This window comes from Sciurus vulgaris (genome assembly GCF_902686455.1).
Source record: "Sciurus vulgaris genome assembly, chromosome: 8".
Lineage (NCBI taxonomy): Eukaryota > Metazoa > Chordata > Mammalia > Rodentia > Sciuridae > Sciurus > Sciurus vulgaris.
This window is the reverse complement of record NC_136468.1, coordinates 6588800-6610187: the sequence shown is the minus strand read 5'-3', so window position 1 is coordinate 6610187 and position 21388 is coordinate 6588800. Positions and strand designations below refer to the sequence as shown.

General features: G+C 42.0%; 1 protein-coding gene across 1 annotated transcript; it reads left to right on the top strand.

The window, feature by feature from the left end:
* The first annotated feature begins 12417 nt into the window (after window positions 1-12417).
* LOC306668776 (GTPase IMAP family member 1-like) lies at window positions 12418-16944 on the top strand. Its single transcript, XM_079152515.1, is given in 4 exon segments — window positions 12418-12655; window positions 14896-14944; window positions 15836-16018; window positions 16021-16944. Coding segments are annotated over 3 exon segments (918 nt in total). The 5' UTR covers window positions 12418-12655; window positions 14896-14901; the 3' UTR covers window positions 16713-16944.
* The last annotated feature ends 4444 nt before the right edge of the window (window positions 16945-21388 follow it).

Sequence of the window (21388 nt, the reverse complement as noted above, 5' to 3'; positions counted from 1 at the left end):
AAAATTACAAGTTAGTAGATCAGAATTTTAAAAACTGAAAGATTAGTGAACATGAAGACAGAGCAATACAAACGTTTCAACAGAGGAAACAGGAAAAACCAGCCTCAATGACGTGTGGCTCAACCCCAAGGGGACCAAGGTTCAAAAAACTGAACTCACCAAAAAGAAAAGGTAGTGACAGAAAAAAATGTGTATCTAAAACAATGGCCCAAAACTGTACAAATTAGATAAGAACTATAAGCCAAAAGGGTCAATACACCACAAGTAAATAAACATAAAGAAATCTATGTAGAAGTACAGTGTAATAACTTGCTCAAAACTGGTGATAAAGGGAAAATCTTTAAAGAAGCCAGGGAAAATAGACATGTTGCATCCAGAAGAGCAAAGATAAAGTTGGCAGCATATGTTCCCGTAGAATTAATGTGAGAGAACAGACGGTGGAAAAAAAAATCTTGAAAGGATTTTAAGAAAATCTGTCAAGATAAATGATCTTTCAAAATTATCTTTAAAAAATGAAGCCGATATCTTTCCTGATTTATAAGAACTGAAAGAATGTATCACTAGCGAGGCTGAACTACAAAAAGTGTTTAGGAAGGAGAATGATACCAGAGAGAACTGTGGATCCATAGACAGGAATTAAAATAATCAGAAACGGCAACAGCATGGATAAATATTTAGGATATTTTCTTGTTAAATTCCTTTAAAATATAATTGACTTAAAGCAATAATAATAATACATAGTGAGATTTACAGTATATGTAAAAGTAAGTTTTATACAATGTTAGGACACAAATCAGAAGTGGACAAACTATATCATTTTAAAAATTCATGCCTCCATCTGCTGAATTGCTTTGGGTAAACATCTGTCTTTTTAAAATCTGTTTTCTCATCTATAAAAGATAGATGAAGAAATTATTGTCTCAGAATTAAATGAGATCATCAGTGTGAAGTAATTATGCTGTATGTTCAGTAGTACGTCACTTAAAAGTAGACTGAGGCAAGTTGAGGGTGTTTCTCACAAGCCCCAAGCCTACAGCTTCCCCCTGAAAAGGAGTTTGTCCACACACCAAGCACCCCAACTTTTATAGCTCTCATGATCACTGGAATTCATGGCTAAAGCCATGGGACCTGGAGTTCTCTTTGTGGAAAGCTCTTTCATTACAATTCAATTTTTAAACAACACATATTAAGGCTGTTCTGGTGAGATTCAAGATAACGGACTAGAAAAAGGCTGCATTCCTTGTCACTCGGTGACTGGGGATTCAAGAAAAGGAAACAACTGTTTCTCTGCGAGGCAGCTGAGACTACCACTGAGACATTGCTGTTTACCCCCCATTTGTCTGCAGTGATTGCCTGCCTGCTGTCTACCAGCATATCGCCCACCTTTTGGACACAGACTGCTCTCTGACCAGTGCCTATCATACACCATTGGCCCTCTGCCTGCCTTGCCTGCCCATTATGCACTTTCTCCTACTCACCACCTACCACCCAACATCTACCCACCAATCACCCGCTGTTAGCCTACAGACTGCCCAGAGACTGCCAGCAGATTGCCTGCTGCCTGCTGTTGCCTGGAAGTTCATTGTCACAGTACCCACAGGTGAGGTACTGGAAGCCTTCAGGGACACTATAAGAAAGACTACAGGGTAGAATCCGTACTGCCTCAGCTCCATACTGCTAGATGAGAAGACACACAAACAATATGGAAAAACAAGGGAAAAAGCACCTCAAACAAACCTAGGCCTTCCAACAATAGAATCCATAGACAACATTGTAGAAGAAATGTCAGAGATGGAGTTTAGAAAATACAGTTAGAGCGATCTTCAGAAATAAAGATGGTATCAGAGAGAAAATTCAGGAAATGAAAGATCAATAAAGAGGCAGAGATTATAAAAGGAATCAAGCAGAAATTCTTGAAATGAAGGAAACAATAAACCAAATTAAAAATTCAATGGAAAGTGTCACCAACAGACTAGACCACTAGGAAAACAGAAACTCAGACAATGAAGACAAAATATAGACTCTTGAAAATAAAGTCAACCAAACAGAGAAGATGATAAGAAACCATGAGCAAAACTTCCAAGAAATATGGGATAATATGAAAAGACCAAATTTAAGATTTATTGGAATAGACAAAGGCATGGAGATACAAACCAAAGATTTATTGGAATAGACAAAGGCATGGAGATACAATCTTTTCAATGACATAATATCAGAAAACTTCGCAAAGCTAAAGAATGAATGGAAAATCAACTACAAGAGGCTTACAGGACCCTAAATGTACAAAATTACAGCAGACCCACACCAAGGCACATTATAATGAGGATGACTAACATACAGAATAAGATAGAATTTGAAAGGCTGCAAGAGAAAAAAATCAAATTACATATGGGGGGAATCAATTTGAATTTCAGTTGATTGCTCAACCCAGACCCTCAACACCAGGAGATCCTGGAATAACATATATCAAGTTCTGAAAGAAAATGGATGCCAACTGAGAATTTCATATCCAGCAAAATTAAGTTTCAGATTTGAAGACGAAATAAAAACCTTCCATGATAAACAAAAGTTAAAAGAATCCACAACTAGAAAGCCTGTACTTTCTCAGCAAAATGTTCAGAAAGCCTGAACATTCTCAGCAAAATATTCCATGAGGAGGAAATGAAGAAAAAAAACAAGGAAAACCAGCAAACGGAGGAACTACACTAAAGGAAAGGTCAATGACAGGAGAAACTAAGTCAAGTTAAAAACCAAAAATAAACAAAGATGACCAGGAACACAAATCATATCTCAATAATAATCCTGAATGTTAATGACCTAAACTTGTAACTCAAAAGACATAGACTGGCAGATTGGGTTTTAAAAAAAGACCCAACATTATGCCGTCTTCGTGAGACTCACCGCCTAGGAAAAGACATTCAGAGACAGAAGGTGAAAGGTTGGGAAAAACGTATCACTCACATGGACTGCAAAAACAGCAGCGTTTTCCATCCTCATATCAGACAAAGTGGACTTCAAACCAAAGTCAGATAGAAGGAATAAAGAAGGACATTTCATACTGCTTAGGGGAATCTGTAATGGTTAATTTGAATTGTCAACTTAATTGGATTAAGAGATGCCAATGATTAAGAGGCCTCTGGGTGTGTCAGTGAGGGCGTGTCTAGGAATGACTGGCATGTGGGATAGTGAACTGAAGTGAGCGCCTCCCTAAGCATGGGCAGCACTGCCCAATAGGATGGTAGCTTGGATGGAATAAAATTTGGAAGAACAAGGAAGCAGATTCGATGCAAGTTCAACTCTTCTTGAACAGGTTCTTGATTGCTGCTTTGATCGTCTGAGGATATCAGACTCTGGGTGCTTCACTCTTCCAAAGCCAATTCTGCCAGTGATTCTCCAGGTAGTTTCCAGAACCCTTGGTCTCAGACTAGGGCAGCACTGTTGCTCTTTCTTGTTCTGGGGCTTCAGCCTCTTGGACTGAGTAGCTACTGGTTCTTCAGCTCTCCAGCCTGCAGACAGTCCTTGTGGACTATCCAGCTTCTGGTTATGTAAGCTAATCTAACAAATCCCTTTTTATAATTATACTTCCTGTTTATTCTGTTACTCTAGAGAACCCTGACTAACAAGACATAACAATCGTAAATATATATGCCCCAAACAATGAAGCATATATGTATATCAAACAAACCCTTCTTAATTTCAAGAATCAAATAGACCACAATGCAATAATACTGGGGGACTTTAACACACCTCTCTCACCACTGTATAGATCTTCCAAACAAAAACTAAACAAAGAAACTATGAAATTAAATAATAAAATCAATGATTTAGACTTAACAAACATGTATAGAGTATTCATCCATCATCGAGCAAATACACTTTCTTCTCAGCAGCACATGAATCCTCTAAAACTGACCATCTGTTATGCCACAAAGCAACTCTTAGCAAATACAAAAAAAAAAAAAAATTAGAAGAATTACCTGCATTCTATCAGGTCATATTGCAATGAAACTAGAAATCAATGATAAAATAAAAAATAGAAGCTACTCCAACACCTGGGAACTAAACAGCATGCTATCAAATGATGAATGGATAGTAGAAGAAATCAGGGAGGAAATAAAAAAGTATTTTGAGGTAAATGAGAACACCAATAAAACATATCAAAATCTCTGGAAGGCTATGAAAGCAGTGCTAAGAGGAAAGTTCATTGCATTGAGCTCACATATTAAAAGAATAAAAAGTCAACAACTAAATGACCTAACATTACATCTCAAAGCCCTCGAAAAAGAACAAATCAACACCAAAAGCAGAAGACAGGAAATAATTAAAATCAGAGCTCAAATCAATGAAATTGAAATAAAATAAACAACTGAAAAAAAATTGACAAAACAAAAAGTTGGTTCTTTGAAAAAATAAATAAAATTGATAAACCCTTAGCCACACTCATGAAGAGAAAGAGAGAGAAAACTCAAATTACTAAAATATGTGATGCAAAAGGAAATATGATGGACCCTCCTGAAATGCAGAAGATAATTAGAAACTATTTTGAAAATTTATACTCAAATAAAATAGAAAATCTCAAACACACTGACAAATTTCTAGAGACATAGGGTCTATCCAAACCGAAGCAGGACATACACAATTTAAACAGATCAATTTCTTTTTAAAAAAATTTTTTAGTTGATGAGACCTTTATTTTGTTTATTCATTTGTTTATATGTGCTGCTGAGAATTGAACCCAGTACCTCACACATGGTAGGCAAGCACTCTACCACTGAGCCACAACCCCAGCCCCTAAAAAGATCAATTTCAAGCAATGAAATAGAAGACACCATTAAAAGCCTACCAACCAAAAAAAGCACAGGACCAGACGGATTCTCAGCAGAGTTCTACAAGACTTTCGAAAAAGAATTAACACCGATACTCCTCAAATTATTCCATGAAATACAAAAGGAGGAAATTCTTCCAAACTCATTCTATGAGGCTAGTATCACCCTGATACCAAAACCAAAGATACAACTAGGGAAAAAAGAAACTTTATACCAATATCCCTGATGAACATAGATGCAAAAATTCTCAATAAAATTCTAGCAAATAACATACAAAAATAAATTAAAAAGATAATGCACCACAGTCAAGAGGGGTTCATCCCAGGGATGCAGGGTTGGTTCAACATGGAAATCAATAAACATAATTCATCACATCAATACGCTTAAAACCAAAAATCATATGATCATCTCAATAGATGCAGAAAAAGCAAATGACAAAATACAGCACCCCTTCATGTTCAGAACACTAGTAAAGCTAGGGATAGTAGAAAATATGTCAACATTGTAAACGTTATCTATGCTAAGCCCAAGGTCATTTTCTAAATGCAGAAAAATTGAAAGCATTCCCTCTAAAAACTGGAACAAGACTGGGATGCCCTCTTTCACCACTTCTATTCAAAATAGTCCTTGAACCTCTAGCCAGAGCAATCAGATGAAAGAAATTAACTCAAACTATCACTATTTGCTGATGACATGGTTCTATATTTAGAAGACCCAAAACACTCTACCAGAAAACTTCTAGAATTTACAAATGAATTCAGCAAAGTAGAAGGACATAAAATCAATACCCATAAATCAAATGTATTCTTATACATAAGCAATGAATCCACTACCCCATTCACAATAGCTTCAAAAAAAAAAAAAAAAAAGAAGCAAACAAACAAACGAACAAAGGAATCAATCTAACAAAAGAGGTGAAAGAGCTCCTCAATGAAAACTACAGAACACTAAAGAAAGAAATTGAAGAAGACCTTAGAAAATGGAAAGATCTCCCATGCTCTTGGATAGGCAGAATCAAAACTGTCAAAAAAGCCATACTAGCAAGAGTGTTATACAGATTTAATGCAATTCCTATTAAAATCCCAATGACATTCTTTATAGAACTAGAAAAAGCAATCATGAAATTCATTTGGAAAGATAAGAGGGCCAGAATAGCCAAAGCAATCCTCAGCCAGAAAAGTGAAGCAGGAGGCATCACAATACCAGACCTTAAACTATACTACAGAGCAAGAGTAATAAAAACAGCATGGTACTGGCAACAAAATAGACATGTAGACCAATGGTACAAAATAGAAGACACAGAGACAAACCCATATAAGTATGGTTATCTCATACTAGACAAAGGCACCAAAACATACAAAAGATAGCCTCTTCAACAAAGGGTGCTGGGAAAACTGGGAATCCCTATGTAACAAAATGAAATTGAACCTTTACCTCTCACCCTTCACAAAAAAAACAATGCAAAATGGATCAAAGACTTAGGTACTAGAACAGAGACCCTGCACCTAATAGAAGAAAAAGTAGGCCCAAATCTTCATCATGTTGGTTTAGGACCTGAATTCCTTTATAAGACTCCTAAAGTGCAAGAAGTAAAATTAAGAATCAATAAATGGGTTCAAACTAAAAAGCTTCTTCTCAGCAAAGGAAATAATAAAGAATGTGAAGAGAGACCCTACAGAGTGGGAGAAAATCTTTACCACTCACACTTTAGGTAGAGCACTAATCTCCAGGATATATAAAGAGCTCAAAAAACTTAACAGTAAAAAACAAATAATCCAGTCAATAAATGGGCTAAGGAACTGAACAAACACTTCACAGAAGAAGAAATACAATCAATCAACAAACATGAAAAAACATTCATCATCTCTAGCAATTAGAGAAATGCAAATCAAAACTAAGATGGGCTGGGCTGTAGCTCAGTGGCAGAGCACTTGCTTAGTATGTGTGAGGCACTGGGTTTGAGCCTCAGCAGCACCACATAAAATAAATAAATAAAATAAAAGTATTCTTTAAAAAAAAGACATCATGAAAAAAAACTGATTTCGTCTCACTCCAGTCAGAATGGAAATTATCAAGAATACAAGCAATAGCAAGTATTAGCGAGGACGTGGGAAAAAAGGTACTTTCGTACATTACTGGTGGGAATGCAGATTGGTGCAGCCACTATGGAAGGCAGTGTGGAGAATCCTCAGAAAACTTGGAATGGAACCACTGTTTGACCCAGTTATCCCACTCCTCGGTTTACACCCAAAGGACTTAAAATCAGCATAACACAGTGACACAGTCACACTAATGTTTATAGCAGCTCAATTCACAATAGCTAATCTATGGTACCAACCTAGATGCCCCTCAACAGATGAATAAAGAAAATGTGGTACATGTACACAGTGGAATAATACTCAGCCTTAAAGAAGAATGAAATTATGGCATTTGCAGGTAAATGGATGGAAATAGAGATATCATGCTAAATGAAATAAGCCAAACTCCCAAAACCCAAAGGCCTAATGTTTTCTATGATAAGCGGATGCTGATCCACAGTGGGTGGGGGGCGGGTAGGGAAAATGAAGGAACTTTGGATTATGCAGAGGGGAGTGAGAGGACGGTGGGGTGATGTTGCTGGGAAGGACAGTGGAATGAGACAGACATTACCCTATATACATGTATAACAACACTAATGGTGTGACTCAGCACCATGTACAGCCAGAGGAATGAGAAGTTATGCTCCATTTGTGTACAATGTGTCAAAATGCATTCTGCCACCATGTATAACCAATTAGAAGAAATTTTAAAAATTTAAAAATAGTTTAAAAAAGCCTGTTCTGATTTTTAAAGTTTCCTTTTATGCTCATTGTGATATATTGCTCCTGTAAATGAATTTGTCTTTTATGTTAATGTTATTGGATTTATTTTCATGAATTCATACGGAAAACCGCCGCTTCCTAGCCCGGGTTGCTTCAAGCGGCTCGCGATGCTTCTTGCTCTTTCAGCCCAACCAGCAGGACAAAAGACATGTACTCTTCAGAAGTTCATGAAGCAGCTTCCCCTTTATGCAGATAACACACCCTCAATATATAAGCAGTCTCATGCATAAGCAATTTTAACCAGATATGTCCATCCAATCCTGTTAAAGGTCAAGCGATCACTCGCTCAAGCATACACGTGCTAGGCGGCTGAACTGATTATCATACAGCCAATTGTAAATGCTTCCTGCCTCTCTCCAGGCATAATCAGGATGCCATTTGCTCTCTGCCAGTCGCCATCTTTAGATGCACGTGGCGTAACCCTGGGCCCCGGGTCTCGCCCGCCACAAATTCATAAAATCTCCTTATTATCCTTTAGTACATACAGGAACTACCTTATCTTTCCTTTTTGAATTCTGATATTGGCGATTTGTGCTTATCTCTTTTTTGGCTCGATCAACCTAACGAGGTTTATCAATTTTTTAAAAACTTTACAGATCTAACCATGATTTTTCTCTACTATATTTTCTGTATCCTATTTTTCTGTGTGTTCTTAACAGTGTCTTTTGCAGAGCAGAAGTTTTATTTGAATGAAATCCAAGTTATCGATTTTAGTTTCATGCACTTGCTGCTGGTGTTGTATTTTTAAAGTCATAGCAAACCCCAAGGTCACGTAGATTTTCCCTGGCGTTCCTTCTGGGAGTTTTTTAGTTTTGCATTTTACATGTACAGCTATGATCCATTTTGAGTTAATAGTTGTACAGTTTTTCTGAAATCACTTGTTGAAAACACCACACTTTCTCCATTAAATTATCTTTGCTCCTTTTTTGAAAATCAGTTACACCTAATATGACTATAGTTACAGGTGGCTTTAAGTCTACCACCTTGCTCCTCATTTCCATTACTTCACCTTTTCTTCGTTCCTCTTTTCCTCATTCTTTTTTATTAATTGAGTTTTTAAAAATATTATTTCCTTTTATCTCTTTTGGCTTTTTTTTTAAAGTGGTTGCTGTAGAAACTGAAGTATTTATCCTTAACTTGCTCTCTACCTAGAATTAACAGCACACCACTTCAAATGAAGCACGGAATCTGCTAACGGTGTATTTCCGCTTAACCCTGTTAGGTTGGGAAAAAGAGGCGTGCAGTTATGGTTCATCGCTAGCTCCCAGAAACACTCCACAGATACAGGTCTCATACAAGGAACCATTTATTTGCACAAACGAATTCACGTCTGCACGGGGAAAGGGGGAAAAGCAAAGAGGGAAAATAGCAAACGGTTGGTCTCAGACATAGGAATTTCGTGGGCTAAGAGGAACCAATCACGGAGGAGAATTCTTACAGACTGACTGATGGGCCAATGACATAGTGGGACGTAATGCTGGAGGCAGGAAGCAACGTAAGCCGGAAATTCCTGTAACGTGAGAGGCGGGCTAACGCAGATTGACAGGTGGTGGGGAGGACGGGAAATTCCTGTAACCGGAGAGGCGGGGAAACGCAGATTGACAGGTCGTTGGGAGGTGGGAAATTCCTATCACAGGAGAGAAAGATGGCTTTATATCTTACAAACCCCTACTCTTCTCATTTCATAGTCATTTTTACTTCTTAATGTGTTAAAAAAAAAACTCACAGTGTTATCATTTTGTTTTAATCAATCTCATTTTAAAGAAATTTAGTAATTGGGAAAACCGGATATCCGTGTGTAAAAGAGTGAAACTTGACCCCTATCTCTTACCCTGCACCAAAGTCAACTCAAAGTGAATCGAAGACCTAGGAATTAAAACAAACTGCAGCTGCGAGAAGAGAGTGGAGACCCAGCACTCCAACATGTTGGCATGATGACCAACTTCTTTAACGAGACCCTGAAAGCATAGAAATAAAACCAAAAATCAAATTAATGGGATGGCATCAAATTATACAAGTTCTTTACAGCAAATGACACAATTAAGAGCAAGAAGAGAGAGCCTGCAGCACGGCAGATCTCTGCCACATGCTCTTCAGACATCGCATTAATGTCCAGAACGTATGAACTCAAAACACTTAACACCAAAAAGTCAAAAAATCCAACCAATAAATGGGCAAAGGAACTAAACAGACATTTCTCAAAAGAAATACAAATGACCACCAAATACATGAAAAAATGTTCAACATGTCTGGCAATTAGGGAAATGCAAATCAAAACTACATTGAGATTTCATCTTGCTCCAGTCAGAAGGGCATCTATCAAGAATATAGATAATTATAAGTGTTGACTAGGATGTGAGAAAAGGGTACACTCATACAATGTTGGTGGGACTGCAAATTAGCACAACCACTACTTTGGAAAGCAGCATATGGATTCCTCAAAAATCTAGGAATGGAACCACCATGTGACCCAGCAATCCCACTCCTCAGTATTTATCCTAAAGATCTAAAATAAGTACCCTATAGGGATGTAGCCCCATCGGTATTTATAGTGGTACAATTCACAATAGTCAAGTTTTGGAACCAACCTAGGTGCCTTTCAACAGACAAATGGGTCAATAAAATATGATACATATATACAATGGAATATTACTCAGCCATAAAGAAGAATGAAGTATGGTATTTGCTGGTAAATGAATGGAACTGGAGACTCTCACACTAAATCAAATAAGCCAGACCCTGAAAGTTGAAGGTTGAATGCTTTCTCTGATATGTGGAAGGTAATCCAAAATAAGACGGGGGAGAAAAGAAAAGGAAAGGAAAGGGAAGAGAGGAGAAGAGAAGAGAAGATGAGAGGAGATGGAATTCTATCAGAATAGAAGCAAGATCAGTGGAGTAGAGGAAGAGGATTGAGGGGGACAGAGGAGGGAGGAGATAAGGAAGAACAGTGGAATGAATCTGACCTAACTTTCCCCTACACATACGTGAATATACCACAGTGAATCTCACCATTATGCACATTACCAGTCATTAATTAAAAAAAATAACTGTAAGTAAATAGCAAAAAGATCAGTCAAATAGAGGGAAAGGAACAGGAGAGGGAGGAGGGGAGGGAAGTACCAGGGACTGAATGAGAGCAAAGTATATTCCATGCTCTTATAATTCAGTCAAAATGAATCCTAATGTCACATATGACCAAAAAGAACCAACAAAGAAGAATTTAAAAAGAAATTTTGCAAATAGTAAGACCTTTCATACTTCTCACATATTTAAAGTCTCCCTTTTTATTCTTTCCTATAGATTCAACTTTCTATCTGGATCATTCCCCTTTAACATTTTGTAGTGCAAGCCTAGTGGGACAGATTATCTCTGGTTTTCATTATCTTGTCTTTTTCTAAAATGTTCTTTATTCGTGTGTTACAGTCGTCCGTGATGTTAGGGTTCGTTTTGACAGGATCCCACGAGTAGGGAGTTTAATCTGCTCCAGGTCAGCCCTGGGACTCCCCGTTCCCTCTCCAACTCTCTACGTACACATTCGGAGGTACCACAGTGAATCTCACTGTTCTATACACCTGCAAAGCACCAGCTGAAGAACTATCAACAAGTTCGAGGCAGACAAGCAGAGGAAAGAGAGTGGGAGGGAGGAGGAGAGGAAAGGGGAAGTCAAGTACAACACATTTTCTTAATCCGTTCACTATCGACGGGCCTCTGAGCCGGTTCCATACTTGGCTATTAGGAACTGCACTGCTGTGAACATTGATGTGGCTACACCCCTATCGTCTGCTGATCTTAAAATGTTTTTTTAGAAATCATTTTTGAAGGACAGTTTTGCTGAATATAGAAATCTTTGTGGATCTGCTGTTTTTCTTTCGTCCTTTAAACATATGTCAAGGATTTCCAGCTTGCATTTTTTCTGATAAAAAAGTAGCCATCATTTTTTATGCTTTTCCCTTGTGTGTACTGTGTCTTTTGTCCTCTGCTTAATTTTAAATGTTTCTATTTTTCTTTTGTTTTCAAGTTTGACTGCAAAGTGACTGTTTGTTTTTATTTGTTTTCTATTTTAGATTCATTCAATTTTTTAAATTCATGAGTTGAGAATTTTCATCAAATACTTTTCTCTTTGATCTTTACATATTTCTATCCCATTCACTCTTTTCCAGGTCATTATTATTCCAGTCATCATTAGTGCTGTGTTAATTTTATTTTTTCAATTGTTTCCCTTTTGGTGCTTCAGTTGGAATAATTTCTCTTGATCTATCTTCAAAATCATGCCTCCTTTCTTCAACGTCTAGAACGCTGGTAGGTCCCTCCACTTAAGTTTATTATAGATAGTTTATTTTCTAGTTCAGAATTAGTTCTTTAAGATTTATATTTTGTCCTGAAATCCTTCATCTCTGACAACCATAGTATTTATTTTTCTATGAATCCTTTATCACATGTATTAAAATGTTTAAGTCCTTAACTGATAATCACATTGAATGGACCATCCGTGGCTCTTATTCTACTCGTTGACATTTTGGTTGTGAATCCTATTTTCATGGTTCTGCATACATCAAGTGAATTTTTATTGTATTTCAGACAATAAAACCGATCTCTGAAGCATGTGCTAAGCCCGTGCTACTCTCTTTGGCATATTTCCTGGAAAAGCAAGGTCATTTATCTGATGATCAGAGTGATCGCGCCATTTGCTCTTAGATTTGAGCTGAAACAGTCAAGGCCACGCCTCGGCTGTGGCAAGACACTTAATCTCAGACCCTACTGGAGACACACACAGCTTCGTCGCAGCTGGAGGTCACAGCGCAAACTCGGCGGGATGGGAAATGTTTCTGTCTCTTTAAGCTTTTCATCGACAGGCCCTCCCCAGCTTCCTGAGCTCTGGGGTCTGAGTGAACTTCCTGCACTCATGTCAGAAAGGAAAGAAGGAGATCGGGCTTCTCAGAGCCACCCCAGAGTCTGTCACCAGGAGAGGTGAGCTTAACTCTAGGGCTGGAGGGAGGGGGCTTGAGAGGAGCAAGGGCCTGAGCCCTGAGAGGGTTCCTGCTGTGCACCTGGTGACACAGCGCTGTGCTCAACCAGAGCGGTTGAGGCTGTGCTCCCAGGTTTTAAAAGATGTTCCTAATTCCAAATAGAGCAAGTTCAGAGAAAGCTTAGGAGCTTCTCCCTGAGCACCCACATTCACTGGGGGAACTGAAACCTGACTCCCCCACCGTGAATACTGGATCTACTTCCAACAGCAAAGCACAGTTTAAACATACCCAGGCTGTAAATTCAGCAGAGACAAAGGATATTTCTGTGGCCCATGAGCAATCTCACCTTGGGGCAATCCTGGGCACACCTGAACTCACCTCGCCTCACTTTCCAGACCAGGGGGCCTTCAGGAGACATCTGAAGTCAGGATCAGGTCTCCTTCCCCTGACCCTCAATGTCCCTTAAATGTCTGCTCCCTAATCAAGCTTTTCTCGCCCCAGCTGCAGGGACACCTCAGTTTCTTCATCTATACAATGAAAGGATTTGAAAAATAACTGATTTCCAAACTGAGTTGTGGACTGACTACATCAGAAGGATCGTGTTCATTAAATCACAATCATTAATGGCAGGTCCAAAAAATGTGAATTTTGACTGAACATTAAAGTCATTCTGAGAAAAAGCAGGTTTTGAGAAGCAGGAATTAATGAATTTTGATACTTCATACTCCTAAAGTATTAAGAATATAGATTTGCATGTTTTACATTCGTGAATCATTAAGAATCATTTTTCACATCAGATGTCTGTGGGGCTTATTTCTCTCTTAAAAACTATTTAAAATAATTTCAACCCCATTTGAGACTCTGTGGAAGCCCCACTGGCCTGGGTCCCCTCAGCAGGCTCTCTCACTTTCAGCTTTGACAAGGACTTTATCTTCCGCTAAATTCTTCATCTTGATCTTCATCTTGTGGCTGCGGCTTCTTTTCTGCTCTAGTGTTGATCATGGGAGTCTGTGGATTTCTATATGCAATATAATTAGCCACACAAGTCCTGGGGGCTGAACGTCACCGGAGGCTTTGAGGAGGTGGCCAGGGAGCTTCTGCAGCCCAGAACACCCCAGGGTTGGACGCAGCAAATCCATTCTCACAGACCCCAGCACAGGCAAGTGGCCCAGCCCGCTCTCTCTGCTCTCCTTTGTGTTAGTGCCCAGGGGAGACAACGCATGCCCTGCAGGAACCGGGCAGCAGCAAAAGAGGCAGAATTTGCAATGACAGGGAAGAGGAGATCACAACACTGAGAGAAATGTGGGTAAGGATGGCTGTTCACGGGCGAGAGCACAGAGGGGGTTGGAAAGGTCCTGCCGTTGGTTCTTTGTGGAGTAGCTGACTGAGCAGGATGAACTGGAAATGAGGCTGGAGATGCAGACTGAAGGGAGACCATGCATGTGTGCTCAGGGACTTGTGGGATCATGGAAACGTGACCAGAGAGTGTCAACTGTACGAAATAACGCTAGGCTTGGGCATACCACTTTACTTAGAAAGCCTCACACTTAGGGACGAGGACATCAGTGGCTAAGGGCAGCCTCCCAGGCCTCCAGCCACAGAGCACATGCAGACGTGTTTGGACAAGCCAGTGCTTTGGCTGGAAGACAGCAGAGGCAGAGGCTCTGCAGGCAGGCTTGGGCGGTGACTGTTCTCCAGGTCCCAAAAGAAGGCTTCCAGTTTTCTTCTTGCTTGTTTCCCAGGCCAACCACCCTAAAGTGGGTCCCTAAATCACTGGGTAAACTTCCCAGTCCTTGGGGTTTACCTAAGTGTCTTCTGTGCTGAGTCCCCTGGGAAAACTTCATGTCAGGAGCTTATGTCGCTGACCTAGAATTACCTGGGAAAATTAATTCCTGAAGCTTAGGTGTAAACACCCCTTGGCTGTTGCATTTGAGTCCCTGAAAAGACAAACCCCGTGAATGTTCTCAGGGGTCTAAGCCGCAGCCAGGGTGTTGGTCCTTCCCATGTTATTCTCAAGAAAGCATCAGCACAATCGACTGGAGCTGACAAAATGCACCTGCCTTCTCTCTGGACACCTGCCCCCACCCAAGCACTCACCTGGATGTTCCCACCCTCACAAGGCAGGAGCCATGTCTTGTCACTGTGACGTCCCCAGCTCTTTGGACTTTGCCTGACACAACATAGGTGGTTATGCCTAGTCAGAGGAATGGTACATGAGTAATTCATGTTTGGGATTTGCAGGGACACATGAGAGGGCAGAAGATGGCAAGACACGAAGAAGACCCCTGTGGTAAGAACAGATTCCAGCAATGCATCCTGGGGTTCAGCTCAAGATAAAGGGGAGTGGGGCTTACTGGGGACCAAACACAGGTAAGTCCCAGAGGGGTCTCCAGCCTGGGGTGAAACAGCAAGAGCCCGGTGTCTGCACTTTGGCTGGGTCTCTGTTCCCGCTCTGCTGTGAGGTGTTCAGTTCTTTGACCACCTGACCGATTCTCACAGCATAAAATGGGGGTTTCAAAAGTACTCTGGTGTCCACAAAGGGGATGCAGAGGTATCAGATCAGGTAGTAGAGTGAGCACACTCCCAGGTAACCTGTGTCAGAGACAAGGGTGGAGGTTAAGATGGCCTTTCTTCATAGGCAGCAGGTGAGAGAGAGAGAGAGAGAGAGAGGAGGGAAGGAAAATGAGAAGGGTCTTATCTCAACCTTCAGCAACCCTTTGAGAATCGACGCTATATTGTTCCCATTTCTGCAGACTTAACACTTAGACTAAGCACTTCCCCAGTGTCACACAGGTGCAGTTGGTGGGCTATGATTCAATCCAGAGAGGTCCTGGCCACCTGGAGGGACTGTGCCCGCCCCCGGCTATCCCCACGGGCTGGCACCGGGGAGCACACTGCAGTGGAACACGAACAGGTCGGCCTGTGGGGTGACCAGACAGTGGCAGGCGTGGCGGGGCCTGCGATGATACAGGAGCGTTTTCTGAAAGCTTCGCGACAGCTGGTGCCTCTCCAGGGCTGTAGAAAACCCAGACACAGAAAGCAAAGCTGGCGAGGAAGCGCCCAGGAGCCAGGGCTGAGGGCCGGCGGGAACGCGCAGTCGGCGGCGCTCCCGCCCTTGGCTGGAAAGCCCAGCGCTGGCCGCCCCGGGAAGCTCACTGGCTTCTCACGCTTGGGCCTCCAGGTTCCGCAGACGACTCCGGGTCCCCGCAGGAGCCCGAGCTGAGGCTCGTCCTGGTGGGCAGGACGGGCGCCGGCAAGAGCGCCACGGGCAACAGCGTCCTGGGCCAGAGGCGCTTCGCGTCCAGGCTGGCAGCCACGTCGGTGACCAGGGCCTGCGCCGCGGCCAGCCGCAGCTGGGCCAGGTGCGCGTGCGCGTCGTCGACACCCCCGACCTCTTCGGCCCCGACGTGCACCGCGCGGACCCCGCGTGCGTCCAGAGGGCGCGCTGCTACCTGCTGTCGGCGCCCGGGCCGCACGCGCTGCTGCTGGTCACCCCGCTGGGCCGCTTCACCGCCCAGGACCAGCAGGCGCTGCGCGAGGCGAAGGAGCTGTTCGGCCCGGGCGTGGTGGCGCGAGTCGTCCTCGTCTTCACCCGCAGGGAGGACCTGGCCGGCGGCTCGGTGCACGACTACGTGCGCTGCACGGAGAACCGGGCCCTGCGGGAGCTGGTGGCCGAGTGCGAGGGCCGAGTCTGCGCCCTGGACAACCGCGCCACGGGCAGCGAGCGCGAGGCGCAGGTGGAGCAGCTGCTGGGCCTGGTCGAGGGCCTGGTGCGCCGGCACCGGGGCGGGCACTACACCAACGAGGAGTACCGCCTGGCGCAGGCGCTGCAGGCCGCCGAGCCCGAGGAGAGGCTCCGCAGGGTTGCCGAGAAGCTGGCGGGCCGCCTGCGGAGGCCCCGCGGGATGCGGCTGCTGGCGGGGCTGTGGGCGTGGCGCAAGTCCCAGGGGACCTACTGGAGCCTGGGCCTGGCCCTCCTGCTGGGGGGCGCCGTCCTGGTCTATGTGCTGCTCTGGAGTCGCCTTGGTGACCCGAGTGACGGAGATCTCAAGTCTTAAAATTTGTAGTATTTGGCAAAAAGAAGCCGAATACTTGGGGATGAAGGGAAAATTACAACTTCATTCCAAAGGAATTCTGTCGCTTCATACTCAGTTTTAGGGACATGAAACTTTGAACACTATCAGCTTTGCAAAGGCTCGAATCTCACTTTCAAGCTTTTAAGTTTCCTTTTTAACTATGTATGAAAAATTTAAAAATAAAGTTGTCTAACTTAAAATCTTCCTTGACACATTTTCGCCATCTTGGTGAATTTTTCCTTTCTTAAAAAATAGTGAAATGGCCCACAGCCGCACAGAAGACAAATGCATGGCACTGAGAAAACAAGCATCTTTATTTGGGGGCTTAAAAAACATTGGATTGCCCTTCCTTAATAATTTTCTAGTTCTTATACCTGGGTATCTATGTCCCTCCACTATCTGGATAGACTTTTATTATCAACACTGAAAGAGATGTCAGGGTTATACGTGTTAATGTTTACTTCTGATAGATCTGTTTATTTATTAGTAAGATGGTTTACTGCCAACAGTTAAATGTAACTAAACTGGAAATAACAGTTTATCATTTTCTACCAGATATCACAGTCCCTTTCTTTCTGAAATATAACAGAATGTTGGGAAAATAACATTTAATATCTTCAATGTATTTAGGTTTTCATGCAACATATTTGTGTATATATATTTCAAACATACTGTGGGATGTGTGTTTACATGTGTGTACATACACACGAGTGTGCACACATACACCCCAAGCTCCTCCCTGATCACGGAGAAGAGAAACAGGCAGGTGTATAGACAGAGCCACAGGCCCCTGAGCACAGGTTGGAGCAGCGGCAGCACTGGGTTTTATAAGGATGAGCGGTTCATCGAGGCTCTTGAATGTCATTTCTTTAGAAAATTGGATGCCAACAGGTTGTGCAAACCAAACAATAGGATTTCCTTATTTCTATTTCTGAATGTAAAAAGTGCTTATTAAAGGAAGTCGTTGTCTTTACATCAGCCAACCTCTAGTCAGAAGATGTGGATGCAAAAAGGAAACAAAACCCCCAATCATGGGGAGCAGGCAGAAGGGATCTGCTTGCACAGATATCCCAGGGCCCGCAGCCCCACCCTAGGAAGGAGGAGTCTACCTGTGCACAGTGAATGCTGTGCTCAGCTAAGGGCTACAGAAGGCTTTAGGCAGGCAGTGGGCTTGGGTGGGTTGTGGGGGTGGTTTGGGGCCCATAGTGGTCATTCCCAGGAGTTGAGCTCTGTGAAGCCAGGCAGGAAAAAAATCCATTCTTAATTCCAGCCCTGGTATCCTGGGTAGCCCTGCAGTCCTGAGAGGTGTTTCTTCATCACAGATGACCAGAGGGATAGCAGGGAGGGGTCTGCACTGGGGGCAAGGGTGGGTAGGGGGAAAGGAAGATGTCCACAGCATGGCCGGCCAGTGCTGTTTGCTCCCAAGGTGGTGCTGCTCTGGGCTAAGGGTCGCCTACCAGCTGGCCTAATGTTGACCTGTCACTCATTTATTTTCTTCATTGTCTCACTAGGGGTCCATACTTACCTTCCAACATATGTCATGGTTTGCTTCTTGTAAATGCCAATGTGATTTTTAAAATAACTATTATGATTTTCTAATTCTCTCGTGGGACATAGCTATAGAAATATACCTGGAGCACAACATCTGGGGCACAAGGCCCTTGTTGGGACTAATGACACGTTAACTAACTCAGGCTGACTCCTTACTTCCTGGCAGGTGAGCAAGATCAAGGCCTCAAAAGCAGTTTCAAAAGTTAATGATGATAAATCAGACCACCATCAGGGATTGGTTAACAACAGTTCGACAAATGTGATCAGCTCTGCTTGCCATATAGTCCTATGGGACTCTTGCCTGCGTGAACCCCCGTGCCTTCCTGACCTTTAAGCTGATTGGTTCCCACCTAGCCTTCACCCTACATAAAAGCTGTGTGACTTCAATAAACGAGTTCCTGCTGTGACTGGTCTCCCTGACGTGTCTGATTGTCCTCCGCCCATGTCTGATTGTCCTCCGCCCGGAAGGCTGGGTGTGGGAGGGCTGGGTGTGGCCGGTCAGTTGACCTTACCTTTCCTGGTCTGGCTTTTTTGGGGAGTGCTCCCTTCCCTTGTCGCTGGTCGAGAAGAACAAGGGGGCTAAAGACCCCAACAGGTCCTGTCTGGGGCATCATGGGGCATGTGGTAAGGGGCACTGTCCCAGGCAGATGTGCAGCTGAGGGTCCTCCATGTGGCACGGAGATCTTAGGCACAGTGGCACTAAGGTTTTCCTTGACGTGTACACGTTAATACTAATCTTCACAGTTTTCACATGTAACGAAATACTATGGATGAAATCACTTTGTCAATTAAACTCCATAAGAATGTGAAACAAACAAATCAGCTAAGAGAATTTTTGAAATAAACGATCTACATTATCCTCTCCTGTGTGTATCCAGTTGGGGACTAGTAATAATGAAAGATTAGGATGTGATTAATTCTCAAGTACATTTATAGAGCACAAAGATGTATTCATTCTCTAAAATGTTGCTACTTTCTAATCCTTAGATTTAAAAAAATGCTAAGCAATTCATTGTCATAATAAATGTAGAAGACACTTAACTGTTTTAGCTTTTAAAATATGGTTTAATATTACACATGTAAAATCGACCATAAAACAAAAGAGCTAGAAATAGGAAACAGGAGCTGTAGAAATAATGAGATAAAAATGATAATCATCATTTACAGCTTAATATTGCATAATGAAAATCACTAATGAGATTTATTTGCACCTTCTTTAATATACCTTTGATTCTCCATTATGCCTGGAAATACAGAACTTTGCACCTCAGAGATCCACAAGTCCTACTGTGAAGAAATATCTTTATAAAACAAAATCAAAATTCCCCAAATAAGCAAAAGCTGCAAGGTTGAGTTGAGTAGGACGTTTGCTCTGCAGAATTCATGTCTTTTAGTACACCTGATAATATGAAAATAACATTCTACTTCCCTGTTTTTTCTTTGTATTACTGAGTTTTTCAAAATTTCACAATGATGTTTTGGCATTTGACCTTTCATAGAAGGTTCTCCGACAACAGCCATAGAGTTTTTGTGTTTTGTTTTGTTTGTCTTTGTGCATGCCGGGCAAGTGTTCCAGCCCTGAACTGCACCGCACCCCATCTTAGGGTAATGACTATGCAAGGTGTCACTAAATTCCCAGCTTTGTATCAGTTTGTTTGGAATGAAGAGCTAGGGTGCTTGATGATTCTTACTGTGGACACACTGTAATGACAATGCCACTGAATGTTGTATGACCTCACCAGTGTGAGTTGGACGTGAATCACCGTATCAGACAAGTTTACAGTTCCTCCTCACACAACATGGCTCCTGGCATGTGAAATGGGATCAACAAACGGTTGGAAAAGGAATGGTAAAGTAGACTCTTCTGTACCTCTGTTCTACTAGGTTGCTAGTTTCTAGACTTTTGGACTTTCAGAAAATGTCACCAGAAGTGACAAAATTATTTCATGAAAGTGTGCCATTATGTTCATGATATTCTTCTTCCTTCAAGCACAAAGTCCCTAAATTGCCACATTTCCAGTCTTTCAGTTCATGCTAGCCTTTACTCCTACAGAAAAGCAGTAGCCACCAATCCACCCAGTCAGTATCCTTTTAGGTTGTGGTTGAGAGGACCTTCTTCCCCTATAGGTCAGGTTTAGGCCCGGTGACCTCACTTGTGTAATTTGGGTGACTTGATATCATAAATCCACTTTATTATTTAAATAGCAGCATAAAACAGCACGATAACCTGTAGGAAGAGTTTCCTGGATAACTTTCATGAGACACAGGGTAAATTACTATCCAACAACTAAAGAATTACATATTTGTGTGAATACATATTCATTTCAGACATGATTTATTTCACCTCTTCTCCTTTCATCCTTCCAAAGATGAACTGTCTGGCTCCTGTGTTGATGAAGTTTCTGTTCATATCCATGCCCTGCCTCCTGGATCAGCTTTCATTTTACTCAAAGAAGATCAGATCTAGGCCATGATGAGATTTTGGAGCAGAAAACTTCCAGCCATGAGCACACTCTTACTTATTCTTGCACAGTATTCAGTTCCTAGCACACATCGTAGCCTGTAAGATACCATTGCTCCTTCTAGAAAATCAACCGTGGATTAATTCCCCAGAGGAGGAATTCCTACATCTCAATTTGTATTTATCTCAAAATAAAAGTTTTAATTTAAGAAAAAAGAATTCATTTCGTGCACTTACTCGTTGTCTTTCATGTGCATATGCCTTGGCCCTTTAATGAGATTATTGATCCCTTAAGGGAAGGGTTTTGCTCTGCTTCTGGCCAGTTCTATCTGGACTTCCACTCACCAGGCCTCATATGGCATATAGTCTCAGAAGAAAACGATAAGTTTATTTAAGACACATCAGATAATTAGAATACGATATATGGCATCATTAATCCTTCCTTATCGGTGGGTCAACTGTGGACTCAAACAGCTGCCCTGTGTCTTGAGCTGGCATTTCTGAATCCTCTGCTCCACCTCTTGAATTCACCCCCAGATGACCTCTGCTCCTGCTATGGAGTATCTTGGGAACGTGTGGTCTCTTTGACATATCCTGAGCCAGAAGGCTCCTTGCTTACCTCCATCTGGCCCCTCTTAAACCTTAA